Genomic DNA, 17,241 nt, shown 5'->3' with positions numbered 1-17,241 from the left:
CCGCAGGTGTGCTAACGCTAACCAAGCCTTATCCTACATCAGACGCCTTCATCCAAAGCGACTTACAGTCCTGAGACATCATACAGTCTGAGCAATTTAGGGTTAAGGGCCTTGCAGCAACCTGGCAGTGGGGGGGCTTGAACTAGCGACCTTCTGACTTCTAGTCCAGTACCTTAACCACTAGGCTACAGACTTACAGTACTGTGACAGCATACATGATACAGTCTAAGCAATTGAGCATTAGGGCCTTGCTCAGGGGCCCAACAGCAGCAACCCGGCAGTGGTGGGGCTTGAACTAGCAACCTTCTGATCACTAGTCCAGTACCTTAACCACTAGGCTACAGACTCACAGTACAGTGCCCTGACTTACAATACTGTGATAGTATACAGTCTGAGCAATTGAGCGTTAGGGCCCTGATCAGGTGACAACCTGGAAGTGGTGGGGCTTGAACCTGCAACCTTCTGATTACTAGTCCAGCACCTTAACCACTAGGCTATGACTTGCCCCAAAAAGCAGATGTGAGGCTCATTATATTTACATTTGTGGCATTTAGCAGATGCTTTTACCCAAATACAGTTTAAGCAATTGAGGGTTAAGGGCCTTGCTCAGTGGTCCAACAGCAGCACCCTGGCAGTGGTGGGGCTTGAGCCGGCAACCTTCTGATTACTAATCCCATGAGCTACCACAACTTGCTCACCTCACTCCTCAAAATGATTGTTTTCGTAACAGCAGCAGTTATGAGGAAACCTTAAGGTAGCTCAGAGATTAAGGTACTGGACTAGCGATCAGAAGGTCACTGGTTCAAGTCCCACCGCTTCTGGGGGTTGGAGCATATTTGAATATTGGTGGACCATGCTGACACCGAATATATTGTAATTACAGTCTTGCTTTGAAGTGCTTGTATATATTGATTGTACACGGCTTAACAGCGCCCTCTAGGGATCAATAATAAATACTGCAGTCCCTACAGGCACGGATTCAATACTCAATACTCGAATAATACTGTATAAGTGTCCCGAGCAGTGTTTATGTTTCGGGTGTGTTTCGGGTGTGTGTTTCGGGTGTGGTCTCTGTACCTCACACTGGCCGCGCAGTCCCGTCTCCTGCAGTCTGGACCAGATACTCTGAATTCGCCCGGCGTGCTCCGGGTGGGTGTTGGTGTTGCCACACATGCACTGGTGCTTCAGCATGAGCGTGTCGTACACGAGCCCTGCGAGCACAAACGGACGTTCAGAGAGAAATCCATCATCACTGTCGCCGTCCATTTATATCAACCGCTTCATCCTGGTCAGGGTCGTGGCAGGTCCTGTTCCACTAGCTGGCTGATGGCACCCTCTGGGCTGGCGTAATAGACCGATGCCACACCCTGGCGCCAGCAAACCTAAATACACAACCGTGTACGTGAAGAACCGCTTACAGGCCTGGAGAATCAGGGTGCAATGTCATTGCAGGATGCCCGGCAGGCTGATAGCACCACTGATATTCAAACCCGGGGTTGGTGTAAGACTGCTGCGCCAACCTAGCCCCTGCCCACCTACTGTACATATCCATACACATGTACATAAATACCCACTTATAGACCTACACACTCCTCGTAAAGAAACACACACTCTTACAAACCCACCAACATTTCAGTTTCATTAGCTGCTTTATCCTGGTCAGGGTTGCAGCAGGTCCTGGTCCAATGGAAATTCCCTGGACAAGGTGCCAATGCATTGTAGGATTCTGCCCCACAAGACATACAGTGTATCACAGAAGTGAGTACACCCCTCACATTTCTGCAGATATTTAAGTATATCTTTTCATGGGACAACACTGACAAAATGACACTTTGACACAATGAAAAGTAGTCTGTGTGCAGCTTATATAACAGTGTAAATTTATTCTTTCCTCAAAATAACTCAATATACAGCCATTAATGTCTAAACCACCGGCAACAAAAGTGAGTACACCCCTTAGTGAAAGTTCCTGAAGTGTCAATATTTTGTGTGGCCACCATTATTTCCCAGAACTGCCTTAACTCTCCTGGGCATGGAGTTTACCAGAGCTTCACAGGTTGCCACTGCAATGCTTTTCCACTCCTCCATGACGACATCACGGAGCTGGCGGATATTCGAGACTTTGCACTCCTCCACCTTCCGCTTGAGGATGCCCCAAAGATGTTCTATTGGGTTTAGGTCTGGAGACATGCTTGGCCAGTCCATCACCTTTACCCTCAGCCTCTTCAATAAAGCAGTGGTCGTCTTAGAGGTGTGTTTGGGGTCATTATCATGCTGGAACACTGCCCTGCGACCCAGTTTCCGGAGGGAGGGGATCATGCTCTGCTTCAGTATTTCACAGAACATATTGGAGTTCATGTGTCCCTCAATGAAATGTAACTCCCCAACACCTGCTGCACTCATGAAGCCCCAGACCATGGCATTCCCACCACCATGCTTGACTGTAGGCATGACACACTTATCTTTGTACTCCTCACCTGATTGCCGCCACACATGCTTGAGACCATCTGAACCAAACAAATTAATCTTGGTCTCATCAGACCATAGGACATGGTTCCAGTAATCCATGTCCTTTGTTGACATGTCTTCAGCAAACTGTTTGCGGGCTTTCTTGTGTAGAGACTTCAGAAGAGGCTTCCTTCTGGGGTGACAGCCATGCAGACCAATTTGATGTAGTGTGCGGCGTATGGTCTGAGCACTGACAGGCTGACCCCCCGCCTTTTCAATCTCTGCAGCAATGCTGACAGCACTCCTGCGCCTATCTTTCAAAGACAGCAGTTGGATGTGACGCTGAGCACGTGCACTCAGCTTCTTTGGACGACCAACGCGAGGTCTGTTCTGAGTGGACCCTGCTCTTTTAAAACGCTGGATGATCTTGGCCACTGTGCTGCAGCTCAGTTTCAGGGTGTTGGCAATCTTCTTGTAGCCTTGGCCATCTTCATGTAGCGCAACAATTCGTCTTTTAAGATCCTCAGAGAGTTCTTTGCCATGAGGTGCCATGTTGGAACTTTCAGTGACCAGTATGAGAGAGTGTGAGAGCTGTACTACTAAATTGAACACACCTGCTCCCTATGCACACCTGAGACCTAGTAACACTAACAAATCACATGACATTTTGGAGGGAAAATGACAAGCAGTGCTCAATTTGGACATTTAGGGGTGTAGTCTCTTAGGGGTGTACTCACTTTTGTTGCCGGTGGTTTAGACATTAATGGCTGTATATTGAGTTATTTTGAGGGAAGAATAAATGTACACTGTTATATAAGCTGCACACAGACTACTTTTCATTGTGTCAAAGTGTCATTTTGTCAGTGTTGTCCCATGAAAAGATATACTTAAATATCTGCAGAAATGTGAGGGGTGTACTCACTTTTGTGATACACTGTATGTCTGTGTAGATGCCCTACTGGCAGACAGCAATGCCTACGTAGATTCAAACCAGAGGTGGTGGGCTACCATAAGACTGCTGCGCCACACTAGTGCACCGCCCACCTACAAATGCATCCGTGCATATAAAGAACCACTTATGGACCTATGGACCCCACTTCCACTGGAAATTCCACTGCAGAACTTTGCTCCCCCTTCCTCCCAGACATATCCAATCATGTCTGTGTAGATGCCCGGCTGGCTGACAGCACCACTGATATCTAAGACTGCTGCGCCAACCTAGCACCTGCCCACCTACATATCCATATCCATATCCATAAATACCCACTTACAGACCTACACACTCCTCGTAAAGCAACACACAGACTTACAAACTTCCACCTGAATGGTATTTCCACCACCACCACAAGGTGGCACCCGACAATGTGTAATCCCGTCTGTTTGGATGGCATTACTGAACGTAAGTGCAACCGAAGCGGTGATGGTGACGGTGCCAACCTGTGGTGAAGCGCGGCTTGTGTGGAGGCTCCTGCACCACGATGGGGAACGTGGCTGAGGCTGGAGAGGACTGGGTCCTGGAGAGCGGGCGGTGCCCTGGCAAGGTGACCGGCATCCCGGCGGCCTCCATCGACGCCTGGTAGTTTCTCAGCTGATGGATCCTCTGCTGTTCCAACAGGAGAGCCTGCTGCTCGAAGATAAGAAAAAAAACACACTTATATTATATTGTTATGTTTTACCGACTGTTTATCCTGGTCAGGGCCGCGGTGGGTCCGGTTTCCCCGGGAATCACTGCCCACGATGCAGCAACACATATCATTTAGGATACAGTGCCTGTGACAAATCTTGCCCTCAGATATAGCCAATGATGTAGGCATGTAGACGCCTGACTGGCTGATAGCACGGCTCGAGAGTCCAACCCTGAATTCCATCAGAAGTGAGCTAGCACACCAATCATTCATTCATTCATTTAGGGTCACAGTGGGTTTGATTCATTGGGTGAAAGGCAAGAAACTCCCCGAATAGGTCCCAAGTTCATCACAGGGCACACACACACACAAACACACACACACACACACACAGGGCAATTTCTAGTATCTCAGATTAACCAGACTGCACGTCTTTGGACTATGGGAGGAAACCCACACAGACACGGGGAGAACATGCAAACTCCACACTCCACACAGAAAGGACCCTGGCTGTCCGGCCGTTGAATCGAACCCCGGCCCTTCTTGCTGTGAGGCGATACCAGAATTGTCCTGCTGTTGCAAACAGCCACCAGGAGGTGGCGCCAAATACTCAGTAATGTGGTTCTCAACAACAAGACGTACAATTATAATCTTAAGTTTAAAATTTTATTTTATATATTTATTATTATTATTATTTTTATTTATTTATTTATAAGGCTTCTCACAATGACACTTATGAGAGGTTGAGAGAAAGCGCACTTGATCTAGTAATTGTTTATTCTGCGATTCTGTACAGTACGGTACATATAACAGCCTGGAAAATAACATACAATAATGATCAATTTCCCAGAATTACACTGTACACCGATCAGCCATAACATTAAAACCACCTCCTTCTACACTCACTGTCCATTTTATCAGCTCCACTTACCATATAGAAGCACTTTGTAGTTCTACAATGACTGACTGTAGTCCATCTGTTTCTCTACATGCTTTGTTACCCCCCTTTCATGCTGTTCTTCAATGGTCAGGACCCCCACAGGACCCCCACAGAGCAGCTATTATTTGGGTGGTGGATGATTCTCAGCACTGCAGTGACACTGACATGGTGGTGGTGTGTTAGTGTGTGTTGTGCTGGTATGAGCGGCACTGATGAAGGTCTAGAAGATGAGCGACTCAAACAGCAGCGATAGATGAGCGATCGTCTCTGACTTCACATCTACAAGGTGGACCGACTAGGTAGGCGCGTCTAATAGAGTGGACAGTGAGTGGACACGGTGTTTAAAAACTCCAGCAGCGCTGCTGTGTCTGATCCACTCATACCAGCACAACACACACTAACACACCACCACCATGTCAGTGTCACTGCAGTGCTGAGAATCATCCACCACCTAAATAATACCTGCTCTGTGGTGGAGTTACTGTGTGCCTTGCGCGCATTGAAAAGCTTTGAGGGTTAAGGGCAGTCCAGTAGTCCAGTACCTTAACCGCTAGGCTCCAACTGCGCTATTAGGACAGGGTAGGGCAACACGATGGCTCGGTGGGTAGCAAGAAGGTCCTGGGTTCGATCCCCAGGCAGGCCCAACAGGGGTCCAACAGTGGCAACCTGGCAGTGCTAGGGTTTAAACCAGCGACCTCTCGATTACTAGTGTATAACTTTAACACTGCAGGCTGAGCTACAACTGCCCTTACGGTGTGTTTAAAGGAGACGCAGCAGAGTCGGACGACGTCTCCCGAAAGAAGCGCCTCCGTCTTTCCTTCCGTAAACACGGCCTGGGCCAGCGCTCGAGACTGTAGCGCCCGGCGTGACTGTGTGGGTGTCTGAATCTCTCATAAACACAAGCCAAGAACTGATTTACGCCCCTGCACTTTTAAACAGCAGACACCGGCCGAGCACATTTTACACGTCTTACACTTACGACTACCGCACACCGTCCTAGCGAGCACTTTATTAGGTACACTGATGTTTTATAAGCTACACCTGGCATACAGATGAAGTTTGTGGGGTATACACGGACTGACTGTCGCTCTGGCCGCTTTGCCAACCCCGTGTGCACCACTGATCTATCGAATTTGGAACCCTGTAAGAACCCCATTGGCTGGATGTTCGGATGCTGACATGTCAGTGTAGCAGGTACAGCAGTGTTGTTGGGACCTTGTCAGCGCTCCACCCAAACACAACACTAACAAGGTGTGTGTGTACTGGACTACTAATCGAAAGGACGCTGGTTCAAGCCCCACCACTGCCAGGTTGGCACTGTTGGGCCCTTGAGCAATGCCCTCAATTGCTTAGATAGTTTAGTATACTGTTACTGTATACTGTGTGCCTTGAGCTTTTTCAATGGGCGCAAGGCACACAGTAACACCCTGGACCCTAGACACGGGGAGAACATGCAAACTCAGCACAGAAAGGACCCGGACCGCCCCGCCTGGTTATCGAACCCAGGACCATCTTGCTGTGAGGCGACGGTGCTACCCACAGACCCACCGCGCCGCCCCAAAAGCGTCTGCTAAATGCCAAAGACGTAAATGTAAATCTAATAGAGGCTGTGAGTTTGGGAGGGTTTAAAAATCCCAACACTGCTGCACCTCATGCACTAAAGCTCATACCTACAGGGTTTCTTGATCGATGAATAGAAAACATAAGATATAAAGTGTACAGAGCAACAGATAGGCTACAGTCAGTACTTGTATACTCACAGATTTCATCATATGGTAGGTAAAGCTTTAATAACCAGTGCAGCGGTCAGTACCGCGTGTCCTTACCTGTCTGAAAAGCAGCTCGTGCTCGGCCAGCCTCTCCCGCTGCTGCAGTTCCTCCTCCAGCAGGTCAGGGGGCTCCTGTTTGATGGTGATCCCACACAGCAGGCCCTCCGCCGGGTCGTTCAGGGCCTGGTGCTCCCTCAGCTCCTCCTCCGTCTCCTCCGGGTGACTCTCGTGCTGCCGGCCGGGCTCGCTGGGCTTAGCCGCCATGATCTGTCGGGGCGGAGAGAAAAGAATCACGACGGGGCGCCGGTGACCACGATCGCCAATTTTGGGTCCTCGAGAGGAGCCGTTAACCCACTGATGTGATCGTATACGGTCACAAGGTTTGCAAATGTATTTCACCTAATTGCTTCAGAGATTCAAATGAAATGTAATATAATCCAAAGCAATTTGAGTAAACACAAAACAAAGACATTTTTATATAGAAAATAAATGATTTCATTCATTGAAGTAGAGATAAAAAGTTATTTAATGCGGGGTGGACCCAACATATTTAAAAAAAGTACTTCATTGATTATCTAATAATTAGGATCAATAAGACTAAACAGACCCTGGCGTTATTATTATCTGTCCTTTTCTATTAAAACCTCAATTTAAAAAGACAGCAATCAACAAATCAAGCTATAATTTTTTTTTAAAATGACAAACAAATGCAGTTCTAATAACACGACACGATTTTTGAACCTCGGCTCTCGATTGCCGTGTGTGAACTGCTCAACAACTCGATCCGAGCGGCCAACTGGCAGGGGAGGAGTTGTAAAAGTTGTATCAGAATTAGGGCTGTCGAAGTTAACGCGATAATAACGCATTAACGCAATCTCAATTTAACGCGATTAAAAAAAATAGTGCCGTTAACGCAAATTCTAGTTCATGTTGAGACTTGACCGGTAGAACAAACGTTTTAACGTCGGACTTGCCACCGTTGTTCATTTGCGGTTTGTTAAAATAATATAACTGAGCGTCGTAGGGATGCACTTGCATAATAAAGAAATAAATACACGGTATATTCACAAGTTGTCGGGAGCAAAACACTTTATTAACTGTTACGGCACTGAATACCGGAGTCAAGCACGTTAGTCCATGAACTATGGAAGCCCCAAAGGGTCAAAACACACTCACTTCGTGTAGAAACGTCCATCAAACCATTGTCACGATACAAGCACAGAAAAGTCTGTTACAATAACGACGCCTTATCCCACCTAAAGCACCGCTGATCTACAATGTTTGCTGATGGAGAAATTCTAACCTACAATCTGACATTTATACGAAGTCAAGGGTCTCTGCTGGATAGTATTACTGCCTAGTATGTGAGAGAATAAAACTCCCTTACAGTTTTCTCTTGTCCCAGCAGTTTTTAACATCAGTACATTTAGCATAAAATGTGTTCACCATTTTAATGGTAACATTTCACTTAAAAAACCTTGTTTTCTGTAACATTTACACAGATTTTATTTAATGCGATTAATCGCGATTAACTATATGAAATTCTGAGATTAATCGCGATTAAAAATTGTAATCGTTTGACAGCCCTAATCAGAATACATCGGCACACACACACGTTTTACAACATTTCTGACCTTATCGTTCTCGACAAAACATAATGCCCACGCTGCATTGCAAAAAATATTTATTAACCTCCAACTCACTACAGAACAGAACAGACGCCCCCCGCTGGTCGCGTAGCCAAATCAACTCGGATTCATTTATTTTTTCCTCTTTGCTTTTACGCTGCACATCAGCGCACAAACAGCTTTGATCGCTCGCTTCTTGTTGACGTAGATTTTTGGACGTAGTATAGTTAAACCCCTCGTAGTTTGGGAGACCAGAGAAGCTCGCCCTATCACTGATCGGTGTGAGCTGTACAGCGACCTGACGACTTGAAAGTCTTGTAGTGGGAACTTGGCATAAGCTGAGTGGACTATCATGAACCACAGTATGAGCTTGTGTCCTGGAATAAAGTCAGATTTACTGTTACTTTACTGTTACGGGCCACAAATGGACCGTTGGCTACAGGTCTGGAGCTGCTGATTTTGGAGGCAAAGTGAGCGACGTGAGACTGGGATGATCTGAGCATGTGCAGAAAAGGAATGAGAGTTATATCAGAACGATCCTGAGGAGGTTTATGGATGCGCCAACAAGGACGAGCAGATGGTCGGTGTGATGAAGCAGGACGTTCAGTTCAGAACAGGGCAAGACGGGAACGAACGATCCGCTGTGGCGCCCCCTGATGGGAGCAGCCGAGAGATGAAGATGGATCAGCGGTCACTCCCAAAATGAGAGGATCTATTACTGAAGAGCACGAAGGTGGAACGCACCGCAGGAGCTGCACCCGCCCGGGACCGTGAGAAAGCATGTTAGACACACACGGTACGGCAATACGATCTCAAAACAACACACACACACACACACACACACACACACACATTCTGCACTGAGAACATTCAGATCAAAACAAACCAGATCAGAGCAGGAGAGAAAGTACAAGAGGAAACTGGATGTACGAAAACTCCGGGTACTTTTGGTCAATCGATTTCTATTACAATAACAGTATAGAGTCTGAGCAATTGCGGGTTAAGGGCCTTGCTCAAGGGCCCAACAGAAGCAGCAAACTTGGGCAGTGGTGGGGCTTGAACCAGCAACCTTCTGATTACTAGTCAAGTACCTTAACCACTAGGCTACAACTGTTTTTACACTTACATACATAACATAACATAACATGTCACAGTTAAAAATGATAAAGAGACGAGTGCAGCAGGATATTCAGCTCTGCTACCGGTCGGCTGGGCGCCCCTAGCAGACACGATTGGCAACTAAAGTCTGTGGCTGTGTTCCCCCACTTCTGTACAGGCACCTCGAGCTACTAACCAGGGTCCTTACACAGCGTTGAAGACCCTGCCCCCTTTTTTTTTTTTAGTCCCGTCTGTTCCCACCCAGCAGACTAGCGTCCGATTTTGTCTGCTGCACTGTCTGTACTGACGATTGTGCCCACTAGGGGGCACCCAGCCAACCGGTCACAGAGCTGAGATCTATATACATACGTTTTTCAATGGTCAGGACCCCCACAGGACCACCACAGAGCAGGTATTATTTAGGTGGTGGATGATTCTCAGCACTGCAGTGACACTGACATGGTGGTGGTGTGTTAGTGTGTGTTGTGCTGGTATGAGTGGATCAGACACAGCAGCGCTGCTGGACTTTTTAAACACCTCACTGTCACTGCTGGACTGAGAATAGTCCACCAACCAAAAACGTCCAGCCAGCAGCGCCCCGTGGGCAGCGTCCTGTGACCACTGATGAAGGTCTAGAAGATGACCAACTCAAACAGCAGCAATAGATGAGCGATCGTCTCTGACTTTACATCTACAAGGTGGACCGACTAGGTAGGAGTGTCTAATAGAGTGGACAGTGAGTGGACACGGTATTTAAAAACTCCAGCAGCGCTGCTGTGTCTGATCCACTCATACCAGCACAACACACACTAGCACACCACCACCATGTCAGTGTCACTGCAGTGCTGAGAATGATCCACCACCTAAATAATACCTGCTCTGTGGTAATACCTGACCATTGAAGAACAGCATGAAAGCGGGTAACAAAGCATGTAGAGAAACAGATGGACTACAGTCAGTAATTGTAGAACTACAAAGTGCTTCTATATGGTAAGTGGAGCTGATAAAATAAACAGTGAGTGTAGAAACAAGGAGGTGGTTTTAATGTTATGGCTGATCGGTGTATATAAACGTTTGTGAAACTATAAAAACGCGTTATTTGAAATTAAATTCGAACCACCAAAAGTACACGGACGTCATCTTCAGCTCTGTATTCTGGAGCAAACTGCCTCCTGCTCAGTCACCAGAGCGATACCAAACACACACACACACACACACACACACACACACACACACACACACACACACACAAACACTGGAACCTGAGCCAACTCTGGCAGCGGCACAGCGCCGTGGCTCCGAGCCAGGGGAACATCATTGACGTCAGAGTGCTTGGCAATGGCCTCACATCCCTGTCCTCTGTTCTCCAAACAAGCCGGGCTGTTTTCATTTTCTTTTCTCTTCCCTCTCTCTCGCTCTCTCACACACTCGCTCTCACACACTCTCTCTCTCTCTCTCCTGTTGCACCGTTCCACGCTCTCACTCATATTTACGAGGGAACGCAGCACGGCTTAATGCATGTGTAAGCGCTGATTATCCTCTGTGTACATCGCCAAAGAAAGTGGAGCGTCGGGCGGGGCGAGGGGGGTCATTTCATCTCGACCGTGGGTGACATTCGAACGTCTTGCTAACAAAGGGTCAGGAAACGGTGCAAGAAATATGTAAATACTGCTGTAAAGCCACTGGTTCTATCTGGTCAGACAGGGTTACGGTTTAAATCCCAGTTGTATCTTACTGCATTTATCCAGGGTGGCAAATCTCAGCTCAGTGTCTAAACACATCCCGGCGTGCCTAAAGACCATCCCGGCATCCTAAACACCATCCCGGCCTCCTAAAACCATACCGGCGTGCCTAAAGACTATCCCGGCGTCCTAAACACCATTCCATTGAGCCTAAACACCATCCCAACGTGCCTAAAGACCATTCTGGCATGCGTAAAAATCATCCCGGTGAGCCTAAACACCCTCCCGGCCTCCTCAAAACATCCTGGTGAGCCTAAACACCATCCCGGTGTGCCTAAAGACCATTCCAACGTGCCTAAACACCATCCCAGCATGCATGAACACCATCCCGGCATCCTAAACACCATCCCGGCATCCTAAACACCATCCCGTCGTGCCCAAAGACTATCTCGGTGTCCTAAACACCATCCCAACGTGCCTAAAGACCATTCTGGCATGCGTAAAAATCATCCCGGTGAGCCTAAACACCCTCCCGGCCTCCTCAAAACATCCTGGTGAGCCTAAACACCATCCCGGTGTGCCTAAAGACCATTCCAACGTGCCTAAACACCATCCCAGCGTGCATGAACACCATCCCGGCGTCCTAAACACCATCCCGGCATCCTAAACACCATCCCGTCGTGCCCAAAGATTATCTCGGTGTCCTAAACACCATCCCAACGTGCCTAAAGACCATTCCGGCGTGCGTAAACACCATCCTGGTGTGCCTAAACACCATCCCGACGTCCTAAACACCATCCCAATGTGCCTAAACACCATCCCGACGTCCTAAACACCATCCCAACAAGCCAAAAAAACATCCCATTGAGTCTAAACACCATCCCAGCCTCCTAAAAAACATCCCGGCAGGCCTAAACACCATCCCAACGTGCCTAAAGACAATTCTGGCAAGCCTAAACACCACATCGGCCTCCTCAAAACATCCCGGTGAGCCTAAACACCATCCCGGTGTGTGTAAACACCATCCTGGAGTCCCAAATACCATCCCAACGTGCCTAAAGACCATCCCAACGTGCATAAACACCATCCCGGCGTCCTAAACACCATCCCAACGTGCCTAAAGACTATTCCGACGTGCGTAAACACCATCCAGACGTGCCTAAAGACCATCCTGCGTCCTAAAAACACCATCCCAACATGCCTAAAGACCATTCTGGCGTGCATAAACACAATCCCGGCGTCCTAAACACCATGCCTAAAGACCATCCTGGCATGCCTAAACACCATCCAAGTGTGTATAAAAGTGTGTAAGAATTCCTTCTATGGTTTCAGGCGTGTGTACTCGGTGTATTTGGGGCGTTCTATATCGTAATATGTTTTATCGTAGTATGTGTTTAACAGATTTTTCCAGGTATTTGTGGCGTGGCCGATTCTGCACCCTGTGTAAATGACTCGGTCTACACGTCGCCCTTGGTTTAAAGCGGTATTTGGGCGGTATTTGGGTGTAGTTTTTTGGTGTTCTGTTTAGTTTGCCCTTTTTTCTTGATGTAAATAATTATTGGTGGTTCTATATCTGTCGAGGGAATTTTGATGTAATAGATGTGAACTGATCAGCCGATCTAGCCGTATCTATTCGGTACGGAACCCGAGCTGCAGCTGCTATCTGTATGTAAACAGTGGAAATTCCTCAAACATCTGCAGAGCGGCCTGCAAACACCAGCGCTTCCTGGAACAGGGGTGTTCGGCCAAGGAGAACGTCCTCCAGCTGGGGGGGAGACGTCCACGATCTGCTATACTGTCTGTGTGTGTGTGTGTGTGTGTGTGTGTGTGTGTGTGTGTGGGTGTCCGAATCCCGAAGGACGACTAATGACACTCCTCCGTAATGCGTTATAACACACACACAGGAGAGAGAGAGCAAGTGTGTGTGTGTGTGTGTGTGTGTGTGTGTAAGAGAGCGAGTGTGTGTGTGTGTAAGAGAGCGTGTGTGTGTGTGTGTGTGTGAGAGAGAGAGAGAGAGAGAGAGAGAGAGGGAGAGAGAGGCTTTTCCCTCCACCCACGCTCACTGACACTGCATTCTGCATCACACTCGCAAAGTCGCCGAGCTTCCTGTCTGACCAAATGAGGAATGCGTTTCCTCCCGGTTGCCATGGTGACAGGGGAAGTACAGGCAGACGTCGGAGAGGAACGGCGCGGAGGGACGTTGGAGGTACGTTAGAGGAACGTTAGAGGAACGTTGGAGGTACGGGTGGGGGGGTTCGTACCTTGCTGATGTGGAGCTGCTGCTGCTGCTGGAAGTGCTGCTTGTGCTTGGTGAGGAACTGGTGGTGCTGCTGCTGGACGACCAGTTGCTGCAGGGCCTGGCTGTTCTGGGGCAGCGGCGCCGACTGGGTCCGTCCCAGCGGCCGGTGGGGGCGCAGCTTGTGGATGGAGGGGGTCTGCAGGGGCAGAGCGCCCAAACCTGCGCACACGGCACGCTTGTTATTTAAATACTACTCTGAATGACATGCACAAACACCAATCAAATCACATCTCTACACCATCCCAGTGTGCCTAAACACCATCCCTGCATCCTAAAAACCATCACAGTGTGCCTAAACACCATCCCGGCCTCCAAAACGCCATCCCAGTGAGCCTAAACACCATCCCAGTGAGCCTAAACACCATCCCAGAGTGCCTAAACACCATCCCAGAGTGCCTAAACACCATCCTGGCCTCCTAAACACCATCCCGGCATCCTAAACACCATCCTGGCATCCTAAACACCATCCCAGCATCCTAAACACCATCACAGTGTGCCTAAACACCATCCCGGCATCCTAAACACCATCCCAGCATCCTAAACACCATCCCAGCATCCTAAACATCATCACAGTGTGCCTAAACACCATCCTGGCATCCTAAACACCATCCTGGCATCTTAAACACCATCCCAGTGTGCCTAAACACCATCCTGGCATCCTAAACACCATCCTAGTGTGCCTAAACACCATCTCGGCGTGCCTAAACACCGTCACAGTGTGCCTAAACACCATCCTGACATGCCTAATGACCATCCCAGCATCGTAAACACCATCCCAGTGAGAGTACACACCATCCCGACATGCCTAAACACCATCCCGGCGTGCCTAAATAACAAACCGACGTGTATAAACTACATCTTAACATGCCTTAACTCCATCCTGGTGTCCTAAAGACCATCCCGGTGTACCTAAACACCATCCCGACATGCCTAAACACCATCCTGGAGTCCCTAAACACCATCCCAGTGTGCCTAAACATCCCAATGTGTCTAAACACCATCCTGACATGGCTAAACACCATCCCAGTGTGCCTAAACACCATCCTGGCATCCTAAACACCATCCCAGTGTGCCTAAACACCATCCCGGTGTACCTAAACACCATCCCGACATGCCTAAACACCATCCTGGAGTCTCTAAACACCATCCCAGTGTGCCTAAACATCTTAATGTGCCTAAACACCATCCTGACATGGCTAAACACCATCCCAGTGTGCACAAACACCATCCCAGCATCCTAAACACCATCCTGGCATCCTAAACACAATTCTGACATGCCTAAAAACCATCCCAGCGTCCTACACACCATCTAGGCATGCCTAAACACCACCCCATCACCCTCTCACCGGTGTTCACCCTCTCACTGGTGTTCACCCTCTCCCCGGTGTTCACCCTCTCACCGGTGTTCACCCTCTCTCCAGTGTTCACCCTCTGACCGGTGTGCTTGCCGGACCCTGATTTGAATGATCTCCTGACCGGATGCTGCGGTGGAGAGGGGCCAGTGTGATCCAGCGCTGAGTCACACCGCCTCTCTCTCTCTCTCGCCCCGCCCGCTGCTGTGGCACAGCTCCGTGGGAGGCTAATTAACACCGTCCGTGACTAATCCCGCTCAGATAAAGCCTCCTCACCACCAATCGGTGCAAATCGACGCCGATTTGTAAAAAGGAACATTAACGGAGCCGCACTCAAGGTAAACACGTGAACCCCGCTGAGAGCGGGCGCTTCCGTCAAACATTTACTCACACGTTCATCTCACGGGTAACGACCTGCCCGTCTCTCACCTAAACACACCTATACATTCAAACCGCTGAGCTGTGCCAGGCAGATCGGTCACTAGATAAATCTCATGGTACAGATTTGTAAACTGTACCCACTGATTTATAAACTGTACCCACTGATTTATAAACTGTACCCACTGATTTGTAAACTGTACCCACTAATTTATAAACTGTACCCACTGATTTGTAAACTGTACCCACTGATTTGTAAACTGTACCCACTGATTTGTAAACTGTACCCACTGATTTGTAAACTAAAACCACAGATTTGTAAACTGTACCCACTAATTTATAAACTGTACCCACTGATTTGTAAACTGTACCCACTGATTTGTAAACTGTACCCACTGATTTGTAAACTGTACCCACTGATTTGTAAACTAAAACCACAGATTTGTAAACTGTACCCACAGATTTGTAAACTGAAACCACAGATTTATAAACTGTACCCACGGATTTATAAACTGTACCCACTGATTTGTAAACTGTACCCACTGATTTGTAAACTGTACCCACGGATTTATAAACTGTACCCACTGATTTGTAAACTGTGCCCACTGATTTGTAAACTGTACCCACTGATTTGTAAACTGTACCCACTGATTTATAAACTGTACCCACTGATTTATAAACTGTACCCACTGATTTGTAAACTGTACCCACAGATTTATAAACTGTACCCACAGATTTGTAAACTGTACCCACTGATTTATAAACTGTACCCACTGATTTGTAAACTGTACCCACTGATTTATAAACTGTACCCACGGATTTATAAACTGTACCCACTGATTTATAAACTGTACCCACTGATTTGTAAACTGTACCCACTGATTTATAAACTGTACCCACTGATTTGTAAACTGTACCCACTGATTTATAAACTGTACCCACTGATTTGTAAACTGTACCCACTGATTTATAAACTGTACCCACTGATATATAAACTGTACCCGCAGATTTATAAACTGTACCCACAGATTTGTAAACTGTACCCACAGATTTGTAAACTGTACCCACAGATTTGTAAACTGTACCCACTGATTTATAAACTGTACCCACAGATTTGTAAACTGTGCCCACATATTTATAAACTGTACCCACAGATTTGTAAACTGTACCCACTGATTTATAAACTGTACCCACAAATTTGTAAACTGTACCCACTGATTTGTAAACTGTACCCACTGATTTATAAACTGTACCCACTGATTTGTAAAGTGTACCCACAGATTTGTAAACTGTACCCACAGATTTGTAAACTGTGCCCACTGATTTATAGACTGTACCCACTGATTTATAAACTGTACCCACAGATTTATAAACTGTACCCACTGATTTATAGACTGTACCCACAGATTTGTAAACTGTACCCACAAATTTGTAAACTGTGCCCACTGATTTATAAACTGCACCCACAAATTTGTAAACTGTACCCACTGATTTATAAACTGTACCCACTGATTTGTAAAGTGTACCCACAGATTTGTAAACTGTACCCACAAATTTGTAAACTGTGCCCACTGATTTATAGACTGTACCCACTGATTTATAAACTGTACCCACTGATTTGTAAAGTGTACCCACAGATTTGTAAACTGTACCCACAAATTTGTAAACTGTGCCCACTGATTTATAGACTGTACCCACTGATTTATAAACTGTACCCACAAATTTGTAAACTGTACCCACTGATTTGTAAACTGTACCCACTGATTTATAAACTGTACCCACTGATTTGTAAAGTGTACCCACAGATTTGTAAACTGTACCCACAAATTTGTAAACTGTGCCCACTGATTTATAGACTGTACCCACTGATTTATAGACTGTACCCACAGATTTGTAAACTGTACCCACAAATTTGTAAACTGTGCCCACTGATTTATAGACTGTACCCACAGATTTGTAAACTGTACCCACTGATTTATAAACTGTACCCACAAATTTGTAAACTGTACCCACTGATTTGTA

The 17,241-nt window shown here is 47.2% G+C and overlaps 1 protein-coding gene across 3 annotated transcripts in view; it reads right to left on the bottom strand.

Annotated features, from left to right (window-relative positions):
- The window catches only part of hdac4 (histone deacetylase 4), a 180,701-nt gene that overhangs the window by 47,243 nt on the left and 116,217 nt on the right, over positions 1-17,241 (bottom strand). For 2 of the 3 annotated variants that reach the window (XM_063006540.1, XM_063006542.1), the window contains 4 exons: positions 13,452-13,648; positions 6,840-7,049; positions 3,886-4,075; positions 1,078-1,211 (listed from right to left, as the gene is read on the bottom strand). In XM_063006540.1, coding sequence (XP_062862610.1) covers positions 1,078-1,211; positions 3,886-4,075; positions 6,840-7,049; positions 13,452-13,648 — 731 coding nt within the window. The remainder of the gene's footprint in view (positions 1-1,077; positions 1,212-3,885; positions 4,076-6,839; positions 7,050-13,451; positions 13,649-17,241) is intronic. The other variant, XM_063006541.1, reaches the window with a different exon arrangement.

This window comes from Trichomycterus rosablanca, chromosome 12 (genome assembly GCF_030014385.1).
Source record: "Trichomycterus rosablanca isolate fTriRos1 chromosome 12, fTriRos1.hap1, whole genome shotgun sequence".
Classification (NCBI taxonomy): domain Eukaryota; kingdom Metazoa; phylum Chordata; class Actinopteri; order Siluriformes; family Trichomycteridae; genus Trichomycterus; species Trichomycterus rosablanca.
The sequence above is the reverse complement of the archived record's forward strand: the minus strand, read 5'-3'. Positions and strand labels throughout refer to the sequence as shown.